Source organism: Pundamilia nyererei, unplaced genomic scaffold, assembly GCF_000239375.1.
Source record: "Pundamilia nyererei isolate P.nyererei 1_Seehausen unplaced genomic scaffold, PunNye1.0 scaffold00002, whole genome shotgun sequence".
NCBI lineage: Eukaryota > Metazoa > Chordata > Actinopteri > Cichliformes > Cichlidae > Pundamilia > Pundamilia nyererei.
The window spans coordinates 2,810,166-2,824,455 of record NW_005187403.1 but is presented as its reverse complement, the minus strand read 5'-3'; the positions used below and the strand labels follow the sequence as shown (position 1 = coordinate 2,824,455).

Sequence of the window (14,290 nt, the reverse complement as noted above, 5' to 3'; positions counted from 1 at the left end):
TAGAGCTACTTCACAGACCCACAGAAGAACACTCAGACATCCACCTCCACTCCAAACACCCTCTATTCATTTTCTTGTGTTTTCTTGGCAGAGTACACACATCTGAGATCTTATCTAAGATCTTTTTAATGTTTAACTAACCTCATCAAAGACCTCTAAGAACCTCATTGAGGCAGAGCGACCCCGGAGCCACCGAGTTTGCTTGACCTTGGGGGTCTGTCACTCTCTACCAGCCGGGTCCTTTCACTCTGCGTGACATTTACACAGATGTAATTTGTCAGCACACGCATTTCTCAAAAGGAAGCTATCAAAAGACCCATCACTGGTGGGAGCTATATGCCAGCAGAGAGGAGAGAAAACAAGAGTAAGGACTCAACAGACAGAAAGGGGGAGGTAGACTCTGGCAGAACGGCAGAGAGATTCTTTGAATGTAAAGCTGTGGACCATCTCTGTCACTGAGAAATAATGAGGCCTTTATCTCAGACAGGATGCTTACTCAAAATCTAATCTCTGGAATTAGTGATATAATGGGAGATGGAGGTTCCTCTTCCACTTTTTCTTTCTCTCTTTCCTTCTTCCACCTCCGCTTCTATTTCACTGTGTCTGCCTCTCAGTGCCATTCCCATTAAAGTCTGCACTTTGGTACACTAGATTTTGACTCTATCATTTTTCCCTGGCTGCCTGGCGGGGATGAGCTATGTCATGGAGATCCTTCATGTCTGCTCCAGCGCTAATGGGGCAGATTTAGGAAGCTATGGGACACTAAATTACCCTACATTGCTTTATATGCCTCAGCCAGGCCATATGCAGAGGGGACCTGTGGGTCACAGTTATGTTCCAAAGGTGATTTAGGGAGAATTGAGCACAAGATGAGTAGCAATTGGCCGTTGGATACAACTGCGCCCCACTAATCCGTTTTGTCAGTGTTACTGTATCCCCATCTGTTTAGTGAGATGTGTCATTATTCATTTGGCCGTCATTCAGCTTTGCACAGCTCCTGGTCCTGTTTAAGTCTATGTACGAGGGAGAGATTCCAAGTTACTGTCTGCAAAGTGTCTTAATAAAATGCCTAACAGCAATGCAAAAACGCTGATCAGTGGCTCCCGTGAATTGTTGGTTAACTGCATGACCATTCAAAGTCTTTATTTGTCTTTATTTTCTACAGGAAATGGTGGCCAATGAGATAATGTCCAAGCAGTCAGCTTACAAACTATTGCCTTAATCATGCCAATACAGGCTGGATGTGGTTAAGCTTTTAGTTTGTAAACTTAAAGCAGGTTTTTAATGCAGTTATGTGCATTACAGTCAGCACTACTAAAGAACATATAGCATGCATGATTGCAGCACAGCTGAGCACAGTGATGCAGAGTCAAGTGGTGTCTTCATATTAACAAGTGAAATGCATTACTGAAAGGCTGAGAGTAATTTAAGAGCACTATGCCCTGGAGCCACTAAGACCTTTGCTTGACCTTGGGGGTCTGTGACGCGCTACCAGCCGGGTCCTTTCAGGCCTTGTGACATTTATATAGATTTAATTTGTCAGCAGACACATTGTTCAAAATGAAGCTATCGAAAGATGCGTCGCTGAAGGCAGGTGCCTGCCAACAGAGAGAAAAAATAAAAAGGAGACTGTACTGGACAGACACATTAGAATTTTTTCAACCTCCTGAAACCCGTTTTCAACAACAGTATCACTCAGGATGCATCAAAAATCACGAGTATGACAGAATTCCAATATTACAGTGTTCTTATGATTAACTACTAAGCCACTGAAGTCGTTATACTTAACACCTCCATATTTTTATCCTTGGACTCTACTAGAGTTCCTGTGCATGACTGACAGCTTAAAATAAACTTATTTAACTTATACTGTGCCTCGTTGCAGCCCCTCAGTTAATCCTCTGTCTGAAACAAGCTGTTTTAGCTCCCTCCACTTTTCCTTTAAGCAAGCTTTTTTCCGACTGACTGCCCCTTGCAAACAGAGGGTTTGAGCAGCAGGTGGGTGAGGCTTCTACTCACAGCCAGAGCTATCTGCTCTCATTGACATCATACGGAGCCAAGAGTAAAAAAAAACCTGTCTGACTTGGAGTGTTCAAACATTCTGTAGCCAGAGCATTTGGCTCACAGGGCTTACTTGAAGATATGCAAGTATCAGTGTTTGAAACTCTGGCCGTGTTTAATGTGAGTATTCACCAATGCAGCGGATCATGTGTGCATATATGCATAATATAACCAAAGTAAGAAAAAGCATATTACATTTAATCCTGGACCTAAATTTGTCTCCTTTTATGTCCCTACCACCAAAGGAAGTGATGTCTGTAAACGAGGAGAGCACCTCCTGTTACTGTCTGCTGGAGGCCCAGAAGTGCCATGTGCTGTTGGAGCATCCAGGTCGCTACGCTCTGGTGGGGGAGCCGCTGAATCAGGAGGCAGGCAAGCGTCTGAGGCTGGCTGTGTTTGGTAGTCCGGATGCCAGCAACTCTCTGGGCTTCACCCTCAGGGTTTACTGTGTGGACGACACACCCCATGCATTTCAGGTAAGAGGGAAGAGAGAAATGATGAAGATCAGGAATATACCTGGTCATTATATGAATGTAGGTGTTTCCTACATTAATAATTTTATCAATAAACCTCAACTCGTACTAGCATACTCACATACTTACATTTGCCACTTGATTACTCAGTTGATTTTATCAGTGGAGCACCACTAACTATTGGCTGAGAGCGCCATTGGATGCTCCACAAAGACACACAGTATGCTCCATTTTTGTCTTCTTTGTCTATTTAAAGACTGTGAAAGTGACAGAAACAATCTAATAAGTCTGATGTAAACAGCCTGCTGCTGAGTTATTAAGCTCCTGTGCAGGTGCAGGCTAGTTTTGTTCTGAACTGAAAGTGACAGTTCCACCTAGTAAAGGGCTGAATGTGTTACTGATCTGAAGGCAGCCTAAACCACATCAAAAATGAACAGTGATGCCTTCACTTATTGCTAAAAAAAAAAAAAAAAAAGCGAAAGTGCCTTTGAAGGTTGACTCATTTTCCTCCTGTTGTACGTACTGAAGTCGCTTTGACCTGTGACGTATTCACTTATTCATTGACATACTCATTGAACTGCATTCAAATGGTAAAAAGACTGCTTAACTTCACAAAAACAAAATAGATTCATGATTTTCCCTTCATGCAACATCAAGAGAAGCACACAAAAAAAAAGAAAACACAAAGGAAGGACAAACTCTGTTTTGTTTGAAATGGCCAAACTTGTCTCAGTGGTACACATGAAGTCATATAAAGGCTGCTGAACATCACTGCGGCTGTGATTTAGCTTAAGGCTGATGTCATCATTGCAATATGCTAATATTTAGCTAAACAGAGCGTTGGAGAATCAAAAATTTTGACCAGATTAAAGGTGACCTGCAGAGTTATAACTAAAGTAACAAATTCAAAGTATTTCCCTTGTAAAGTTAGTGGTAGTACTACAGGAAAAGTTCAAGAGCAGAGAATTCACCTCTACACCTACATTCACAGAGTTATGCTGCTAGCCTGGTGACCAATATTATTTCCTTAGAATTATGATGTATAATGAAGTCTGAATAGATTATGTAAGATGTAAAATATGCTGCAAAGCTAATGCAGTAGCCTGGGTTCCACTTTGACCTGTTAGCCCTCGGTGGCTCCCTCTCTCTTTATTGCTTCCTCTTCAATGTACTATGTAATAACAGAAAAAGCCCAAAAGATGATTTTTAAAAAACCTCTAACTCTCACTGCCTTTTAAACAAATAAAATGCCTGAATCTTTATAGCATGATCACACATGACAGCATAGTACCCTTCATAAAAAAAAAGAGTTAACGAGCCTAGCCTTCTGGTGTCCCACTAATAAAAATCTTCCCCCTTTGATGAAATTCAAATCTTCTAATGGTGCAGGATCAGGTCTGGAGATTAAATGTATTTTAATTGTAAGTTAAAAGAAGGTGCCATTTTTAAAGTTGGAAAGTTGCTGGTGGTTTTGTCTAGAAGAGTTTTTTTGTGCTCCACTGAAGATATGTTCTGTAACATAGCCGCTGGGAGATGCCTGAAGAGACAAAGAGGGACTTTTAATTACAAAGACAACAGATGCTTCAAGGTTGCGTCTCTGCCCTTTCTTTAAGTAATTTAATTTGCTCTCTGTTAATTAAATGTGTTTCAGTATTGCATTCCATGTGACGAGTCTTAGAATCAGACGCAGTCTGAGATGGTGCACAAGTTCACTGGTGTGCTCTTGAGTGATGAAAAGTTTGCCTTTCTCCTCGCAGCGAAAGCCAGACTCAAAAGTACAAATGTACCTCTTTGTTAAAAGATGCTGCAGTTTAAAACACGACTTTTTCAATGATTGTTTCTTTGCTGTTTTAATTAAATTATTCTGAAGTTGTGCTGAGAGCTGTCCCTTAGCCGCTCGGCCTGCTTGAATTTTTTGGCTCCACCCCAGAGGCAGAATTCCAAGTGAACAAAGAGAAATTGGATGTAGGTGCCACGAGCCAATTTACTCCACCTCTCCATCAGTCAGACTTGGTTATTTGTTCATTTGTTCTTTTTTTTTTGCCTTTGTTTGTGCTCCATACGACAAATAATTTCCCCTGTGAGCTTGAAGCAGGAATCGATCAGGTTCAAGGCAGCCTGTGTCGTTTGCATTGTGCTCTTTTTCCCACCCTTCCCTGCAAATCCAAGATACAGAAGATGTAAACACAAACATGCAAGTCGAGCACACGCCAGCACATGCACGCATACAGAGCCCTTCAACAACAGAGTGAAATTTGCTGCTTTTGCTGCTTTAGGCGAATAAATTTCCAGAGACTGGCTCTGAAAGCTCCTGAATATTTTAGTAATTTTATACAATTAGCCATTCTAATGTCTCTCTGTTCATATGTGCAAAAGTCAGCTGTGAGTCGCTGCCCCGGATGTTTCCAACTACATGCATCGCTAACACGTAAAAGGTGGCAGCAGCTGTGTACCCTTCATTTTACTCTGTCTTTTTATCTGTTAAGAATGCTGGGAGGCATACATCAATGTGAGCACTCAGAAAATGCTCCATGACTTTTAAAAATATACACTATAACAAGAGAAAACAAAAAAAATGTTGAGGAGTACAGCAGATGCAATAGATCAATTGTGGAAAGGTCTTAAGACAAAAACGGAAAGGAAAGCTGTGGTGGACTTAATAAACAGGTTGCCCACAAAAACAGCGATTGCGGACGAAAACCTCGACACAGTGGTCAGTGGCACAATCATCATCATCACAATCTGCTCAGAGGAGACTGTGAAAGCAGCATCAAGGAGCCTCTTGCAAAAATAAATCAATCAATCAATAATTAACTGTTTCTAAAGTGATGGAAAGCCAAAGTATGGAGAAAGACAAACTATTTCACCGCATCAATATAACACGGATCATGTCAGAGCATGGCTGCCTCTGGAAGCGGCTCATTTGCCTTTATCGATGATGCAGCAGATGACGGCAGCAGCAGGAGGAAATCGGAAGATAAATTTTGTTTGGCTGCGTACAAAGGAGCTCTCCCAGTCTCACAAGACTGTGGCCACCGAACACACTGGCTGTGAAACCAAAGCTTTTATCAGTGACAACTCAGACCTCACCAGATTGAAACCCTTTTGGGCATTTTACCTGGAGAAAGAAGATTGAAGAGAGAGCAGCTGTAACAAACATCAGCTAAAGGCAGTTGCTTTGAAAGCTTAGAAAAGCATTTGTTATGTCAGCGGCTGTCATTGCGTCTCAGGGCTATGCACTAGACATTCCCACTGTTATTTCCCTCGACATTCATTTGTTAACTTACCTATCCACACCTAAATAAATGGGGAACCTACGCAGTCTCTCTCTCTTTTTTTTGTGGAGCACAGTAAGTTCCTGTCACTCTGCATATTAATATTGTTATTGTGAATTTTCTCTCTGCTTTGAGGGAGCTTTTAGTATTTTTAGTACCCACTCAGTCTGGGCACATTTTGAAAGCATAAAAATGATGTTTTTACATTCATGGTCACAGTTGCTCTAAAAGAGTGCAAGCCCGTCTGGCAGGGGGGGGGGGAAACAGAGTTTTTCTTCCATTTTTTTTTCCATTTGAAAAATAAATATAAGGTTTGGTCACATTTTTCAGACTGGTTTTGGGGAAATAGCTTAAAAGTTCTAGTTCAAATCTGACTGTTAATGCTGGGTATTACTTTCATCAGACCATTGCTGTTTGGTCAATAATTGTCAGAAAATATTCACAAATTTCTTTAAATTGTTCATTTTCTCCAACCAACAGTTCAAAATCCACAGGGACTTAATTCAGTGTTAAAGACAAAGACTAAGGCTGATGTAGCTGATGATTAATTTCAATCAACTAATTGTTTGAGCTGTTCTCAGTTTCTTTCATTCTTCCCTTTTTCAACTTGAACTTTTGGCTCTGATTCATTGGTGCATGTTTTCAAATCTGTGCTCTTTTGTCTTTATGTCTTTTTCCTGACACACTGACACTTAACAACCTTTTTTCCTGTACTTTGCTAACCCGTACCCCACCACTGGAAAAAAAAACATGTCACACCTTTCCTTATCAGGAGGTGGCAGTGGGCGAGCGCAGCAGGGGCGGGCGGCTGCTGGAGGAGCCTAAAATGATGCTGTTTAAGGCGAACACTTTCAGCCTCCAGGTATCCATCCAGGATGTCCCACAGTTGCTCTGGAGCATCAAGCCTTTCACCACCTGCCAGGTAGGCACTTCCTGTTTTCTATCGTTTCGAGTCAAAAGCAGGACATGTGTTAACTGCGTGTGCATGTTCAGTGTTTGTCACGGTCATGCACAATGAAGGAAGCTGTGCACCTTCATCAGCTTCCCTGTTTTTTTATTTGGTCACATCAAAGCCAGAGGACAGCAGCAAGGGCACAGCAGGGGATCACTATGGCTGGCTATCTCGCCCACACACACACCCTTACGAACTTAATTATGACTTCCAGGCAAGGCATATACACACACACACCCACTCTCATATCATGCTTATCTTCCTTGGGGTCTCCATGCTGTATGTTCTGCTCTCCCCCGTGATGTTTATCCCACCAGTGACATCCTATTAGCAGAATTAGCCTGTTATAATGCCCCAAGTATACTAACTAGGATTTCTCAGGGAAGAGCCGTTGTGAGAGGGTGCTGCAGGGAAGACGACGACAGGCTTTCATTCAGACACTACTCTTGTCTAAAGGAGGCTTTTATAAGAGTTTATCCCGCTGTCTGATGGATCTGAAGAGAGGATGATTCATCTGTAGAACAGTGTTTTTGACCTGTTCTTACTGCACCACTGTCTGGGTTACACAGTAGTTAGTAATTGAAGGTGAAATGGACCTTTTAGACTGCATAGCTCTGTTACTTTTAGTTTTTTCAGTTATTTGGAGGAAATGTAGTGCGAGCTGCCCTAATACCATCAGCACAGCACAGCTCCTGATCCAACAGGTTGCAGTTACATGTATGGGTTTTGTATTAGGAGTATTAAAATGTGGAAAATTAAAAATAAGTTAATGAAGTGTTTGATGTCAGTAGTGTCGTTATGTTGACCATCTCTGGACTTTCAGGTAAGTTTGGTATTTAGTTGCTTTATTAAGAATGCTCGTGCATTTGTAACTTAAGCATTTTTTTCTCAAGCAGTAGTTAAGTTTTTGCACTAATGATTGTAGCCTTTACACGTGGTTAGCAGAATGTATTTACATCCTGAGGGCTCTAACACCCACCGGTGCTCCTTCTGATGGGTAGACTTCTTGATTAGGCAACATCATCGATTGGCTAAAGAGGCCGCTCGTTCAGTCTTAATTAATCATGTAAACAGCAAAGCGGGTGGCAAAGCAGGATTCAAATAACAAATGTCTTTAGTGGGGATTTAATGAGTGTGTTGTCTCCACCAGCCTAATCCTTTCATCATTATGTTCGTCCTGTCCGCCCTCCCGTCTCTCCTTGCTCCGCAGGAGTTCTCCTTTTCTCAGGTGTGGGCCAGTAACCAGCATCCCCTGCAGTGTGCCTTCACTTTGGAGCGATACAGCCACTCCTCGTCTCAGCTCTCCTGCAAGATCAGCATCCGACAGGTCACGGGCAAGGAGCAGATACTACAGGTCTACACGTCTGTAGTGGAGGTGAGTAGCACTCAGAGAAGGCGTGGTGTGTGGGCAGTCATGCGGCCTGTTAATAGGTTCTTTTACTGCGCTGAATAACTCTTGATTTGATTTAAGAGCTTGCTTAATGAGCCTCTCAGGGAGCTTTTCATCTATAGATTGCAAAGTCCTTGTCCTTGTCTTCACGTTGAGGAGGGGAAACTTTTTGCATCAAATGACCCTGACATCTCTTACTTTTTGTCTTGCTACTAGAATGAAAAGGGAGTGGTTCCCTTTTTCACGCAGTCGGACTGTACCATCACCTCCCAGACAGGGTCAAGGGCCTTTAAAATCCCCCTGTCCATCCGTCAGCGGATCAGCACCACCTTTGACACCGCAAATGCCAACGGGAAGGACTGGCAGCTCCTGGCTCAAAAGCTCCACATAGACAGGTCTGAGTTTTAACACTCTGAATGCTGCATTTCATTCTCGTGCCTCAGCTGCCATTTACATACTGCTGAGTCAAATAAAAGAGCAGGTATGTTTTCTTTAGGTCCGAGGAAGAAAATGGAAAATGTTCCATAATGTAAACACTGTTCCCACTGTGAAGACTTTTGTTTAAATCTGAAATTTAGACACCACGTCAGAAATTATCTTCTCCAGCCTTCAATAACATGCCACACCGCCAGTTTCATTATAGATCGTAAAACACATGCAGAGAAAGGGAGAAATGTTAGGCACAGCCAGAATACTGTAGAGAAGAGATGCAGTGTTTTGTAGAAATCTGAAGAAAGGTCTCTGACTGCTGACAGGCCAGCCTCTGGCAAGAAAATGTGTTCATGTTAGCACTTCTCATTAGCAGCATCTCTGCATGTGCTCCGTCCTCCAGCCTCTCGAGAGGTTGTGCCAGGTCAGTTATTTGCGTAGGCTGTGCAGGATTTCAGTTGTTTGTTGATGGGGTGATCTCTATTTGTGCTTCAAAGGAGAAGTCAATAATCAAGTGCTTATAGCCACGAAGACTTTAGATCTGTGCACCCAGCTCCATCAAGTACTTGAGGAAGAGAGTACTGACAGTGAGTACACTCTCCGTCTTGCCAGTTGGAGACACATGAGAGGGAAAAAGTTCACTAAGAAGCTATGACGGGAAACTGTGTGATTATGGAATTTCGCTTCAGCTGAGTCTGAAAACAAACACCTGTGACTGAGAAATGGGGAAAAGGATTTTTGAGCTTTTTCTACCCAGCCAAACACACCAGGAAGCATCTAATGGGAATGTCTCTACCTAGTTAAGCTGATTTTTGTAATTATTTCTCTGAGTGTGTGGGAACATCAGCATACAGAGGTGGGAAGTAGATTGGCAAAGACAGGGAGAAGGCAACAAATGAAATCCCATTGTAATGAAACAGTGCACTCTCTTGGAGAGGTGGTGTAACAACATCAGAGGAAGAAAATAGGTGGAGATTGAATTTAAAACCTGTTTTCTCATAAACCACACAACAAAGTGTGGCTTAATTTTATTGTTCTACTGGTGTGTTGTATTATTTTTTTATTGATTGTTACCATTGTTTAAAAAATACGAGTTATATTTATCCAAGGATGGTAAATATGGAGCTGCCAGGCTGGACTTGAAGAGGAAGATTCATGGAGTTGTTGAAGGAGACACGCAGAGGGTTTGTGTGGCAAAAGAGGATGCTAGAAATAGGATGAGATGGAGGCAGATGATCTGCTGTAGCGACCCCTAAAGGATCGTACAAACCCATATGAATCAAAACAGAATGCAATGATTCTCTTAAGCCCGTGTTATTAAAAGTGGAACATAGAAAACATATGAAATGTGCCATTTTAAGACAAATATTGACTCATTTTGACTCACTTTGACAAAAAAGTGTGGACAGGGCCATGTTTACCACTTTGTAGCATCCCCTCTTCTTTTAACAGTCTGTAAATATCTATCTAAATATCTGTTCTTGTCTGATAGAGGATTTATAATAGTTATCAAATCCAAATATTTTCAGTTGGTGAAAGGTCTGAAATGCAAGCAGGCTACAAAGTTGTGATGTATAGATGCAGTATGCACGACCTTTTCTGAAAAGGTTGTAACCTAGACGGGAGCATATTTTCCTCTAAAAGCTGTACATACCTTTTAGCACTGATGGTGCCTTTTCAGATGTGCCAGCCCCTGACTTGGATGGATGGATCAATGGATGGTAAAATGCACAGTTTGAACACTTGATATGTTTGATATGTTCAATTGTAAATAACACAAGCTTAAAGGAATTTGCCATTTCGAAGGCAAGAAGGGTCTATTGAAAGATTAGACTGAATATTCAAATCCCTGTACCAATTTCAGGCACAAAGCTCAGGATATCCCAGCTCCTGCAGCTTTGACTCCTCTTTTTAGTCTCATCTTTTGTTCATCGTGCCTTTTTAAAAAAATATGTACTTAGAACAAGAAAAATTACCTCAGTGATTTGCATTGGCATCTTTGGCATAATAACTGCAAAGTGATCGCCTCATTACTATTTCACTTGGTTGTTATCCATCGTCAATATTATAATGTTCGATTTTTCCTGTTCTGCAGGAACTTGTGCTACTTTGCATGTCAGGAGAGCCCGTCATCAGTGATTCTGACTCTATGGGAAGCCCAGCACCCGGATTCTGGGGACCTGGACTCTCTGGCCAGTGCCCTGGAAGAAATCAGCAAGGTTCATTCCCCTAAGGCGGTCTCTCTGAGCTGCAGCAAAGAGGAACGGGACTCTGAATTCACAAAACTGGCGTAGAGTGGCTGTACATCAGATGAAAATGATGAACCTTTACTGCATGAACATTTATGTTCAGGTGTAGTAGCTAACCTACAGTGAGGTGGAGGAGATGCACAGAGGCCAGCAGGGCAACTTAATTATTGACTGTTACTAAAGGAACACCTCTGTTAAACCAAATGAACCATAGAGGCAGAAGGAAATCAGGAAATGACCAAGAGATGTGTTATTAGGAGGCACCAAGAAACTTTGGAAAGGCATATCAAATTGACACACAAACACACACACATTCATCTTTCATTGAGAAATGTCAACTTCTGATACTTCTGAAGACCAATTTGATACCCTGTGTTGAAGGATTACAGAAGCCTGTGAAAAGAAGACAAAGTGTGTTTTAAGGAAGCTGCCAATCAGGTTGGTGCCGTGACCTCCCAGGATTGGATGTGCCGGTACTTGCCCTCAAACAGTCATCTGGGCTGTTAAAATGTTTAGTGTAATGCCATATTTTCTTTATGTCACTGACACCTCATGCTTTTTTTTTCTTTTCTGCACATATTTCTGCTGAAGCTTTTTAAAAACACAAAGAAAAAATGAATATTGGCTCTTTATTTTGTCAGAACATCTTATTCCACAGTGATCAGTATATAAAGGGACCTGGAGTCCACATGCTAAGGAGATGAAGATTTATGAGAAATTACTTTTTAAATGCCTTTGAGAGTCATTTTACACACTTTTTTCAGCTCAACAGACAGAGTCCACTGTCAAAGCACCGACAGCAGAGGAGGGTAACTCACCCACCACTGATCTGTGCCTCATATAGCAATGCAGCCAGAGGTCCATCCCTGAGTGTCTCTCTTCTTAATTTGGAGGAAAATTACGTTTTACTGTGAGTGACCTCATAGCAGGCAGACAGTGGGGACAGAAGTGTGTAAAACGAAAACAAAAAAGATTTCTGGAGCATGGAGATGATCAAATACCAGGAAATGGTTATTCAGAGACACTTTGCCATCTCTTACTCCCTCTACTCCTGTCTGATCTTCCCAAGCAGAGGCAGCATCCACTTGAAAAAGAAGATAAAAAAAAGATATCCTGATCAGGAAGCTCCCACATTCGGTTGCTCCAGCTGCCCCCTCAACTTAATAAAGTGACTTTGTGTTGAACTCTGCGTTGGCACTCTCTTTTCATGTGCTTAATGAATTTAATTCTGAAAGGCCAGACAGCCCACATGCTGCACAGTGGTAGAAATCAGTCCATGTTCAAAAACTCAGATAAGAGATTAAGCAGAGTTTCAGAAAGGTGTAAAATATATACATATGCACTATTTGAGTTTGGACAGCAGATCATTGCCATTTTGGTGTTGCATCATGCAGCTGTTTGAACTCCATCTGAAGAGAAATATCTGACAGTCTCTTGGTTCTAACCCATCAAATTTGCCTAAATTAGTAACCCCCCTTGAAAGGCTCAAATATTTTTAAATGCCTAAAACTCTTGATGGATTTAAATTCTTAATGAAGACTTTCAGCAGAGTTCGTCTGCTCAGTAAGACCCTGTGCTCCACGGCACTCCACAAAGTTTGACATGGTTTAAACATTTTAAAAAGCAGCATGTTGAAAGAGCACTGCTTTCTTTCTTACTTTGATGCATACTTTGGCATTTTGAGAAATTCAGCCATCGCACATAGTTTGCCAAGAATGTTGAAAATTTGACACTACAGCCGGTAGTTGCTTAGCTTAGCATTACAGCTGAAAATGGAGAGAAATAGCAAGGCTTGCATAGGAGTAACAGCATGTGCCCAAAGGTACCTCTAAATCTCAAGTACCTACCTGTAAAATTTGATTATAAAAACATTAGATTACATGCAGGACTATATGCCATCGCTTCACCATGTATCTTTAAGCTAAAGGCTAAGTTTATTGCTAGCTGTAGCCAGCATCAACATTAGGTTCTGGGAGTCCAGGCTTACCTAGTAAAGTCGCTGTGTCCCCTCAGCTGAATTCCACAATTATACTTCAACTGCTCAACTAATTCATCCAATTTGGTAATGAAAAACGCATTTGTGGTAACCAGGATGACTAAGGAGGACACTGAACCCACAGGCCTATGGAGGTCAGGTCAGGTCAGGTCCTGAAACTAAATTGAGATCATTTCAGCTTGTGCAGCTAGTTTTAGCTAGCATGCGCCTAGTCAAATATTGCAAAAACACACGAAAACGTGTTGAGAATACTGTACGCTCACAGTCAGCTTTCCTACTGTGTGGTGATTTTACTTATCCACTTTGGCACCAAGAGAAAATGCCTACTACTATGCATCTATCCTTCCAAATATGTATAGGGTGTTTGGGAAGTGATTTGAGCCGAAAGCCCCCTGCTGGGAGGGGGTAAAGTTGACAACCATCCAGTTGTCATGGTCTGCTATTGATCCACGTTGGCTGTATCCTTCCACAGACAAACTAGTGTGCAATCTAGTGAATTTCTCAACATGTGGAACAGTTCTTCTATTTAGCCTCCCAACTTTGTGGTCAAGCTGGCAGAAAAAGATGCAGATTGAAGTGCTCATGCTGGCTTCATACTAAAAAATGTATTTCTTATTGATTCGTGCCATCGTGGAAATAGCACAAAGACATGCAGTTCATTCAATAACTGCTGGGAATCTGTTTTCAGTTACCCACGACTGCTCACTGAAAATAATGCAAACCTGTACACGGTTAGCAAACATATCCAAACCTTGTTTTTCTGTCTGTCTGCATCAAAGAACAGCACAGAATAAGTTGGACTGATTCTCCACTATTAGCTAAAAAGTTGCTGACCAAAGTTTGGAATGCAGTCATGACTGCAGGAAATTTATTGACAGATGCCCTCTTAGTAGTCGCATGCTGAGTCAGACCTCTTACGTTTAGTCAGGATCTAAACATAGCATTTAAAAACACAGCTCACAGCACAGTAAAGATATATATTTATATATCTATATTTTACTCTCGGATGTGTCTTCTGAAGAGTGTAAAGTGTCCGTTCCTGTCTGTTCAGTTTTCCCATTCAGATTCCCCCATTCCCAGTTTATAAAAAGTGTGAAAAGCAAAATAACATTACGATCTGCCTTTAGTCAGCATGGTGCTGACTAAAGGCAGATCGTAATGTATTTTTCATGTCTTTGTAATGCTGTTGACATCTATTACCTGCATATCTGCTGAATGAGGACTAACAGCAGTGGAGTTCTTGATTCATCAGCTACAGCTCAACAGCTGAACTCCATTCACTCCAAAACAGGTTTTCTCAATTGTGAGAAAACTACATGGAGCAGATTTTTGTCAAACTTACGACGGAATATAAAGAGTTTCAAAATTAGAATCAGGTCCCAATAGTGAACAAGTAAAGTAATAGAAACTGATGTATGAACAGGAAATGAAATTGCTCCGTGCAGTGCTGTTTTTCTACAGCAGC

General features: G+C 41.6%; 1 protein-coding gene across 2 annotated transcripts in view; it reads left to right on the top strand.

Annotated features, from left to right (window-relative positions):
- Positions 1-13,783, top strand: part of LOC102200231 (netrin receptor UNC5D-like) — a 183,036-nt gene extending 169,253 nt beyond the window's left edge. For both annotated transcript variants that reach the window (XM_005720159.1, XM_005720158.1), the window contains 5 exons: positions 2,307-2,537; positions 6,582-6,731; positions 7,972-8,136; positions 8,368-8,546; positions 10,676-13,783. In XM_005720159.1, the coding sequence (XP_005720216.1) occupies positions 2,307-2,537; positions 6,582-6,731; positions 7,972-8,136; positions 8,368-8,546; positions 10,676-10,874 (924 nt within the window). In that variant the 3' untranslated portion in view covers positions 10,875-13,783. The remainder of the gene's footprint in view (positions 1-2,306; positions 2,538-6,581; positions 6,732-7,971; positions 8,137-8,367; positions 8,547-10,675) is intronic.
- The last annotated feature ends 507 nt before the right edge of the window (positions 13,784-14,290 follow it).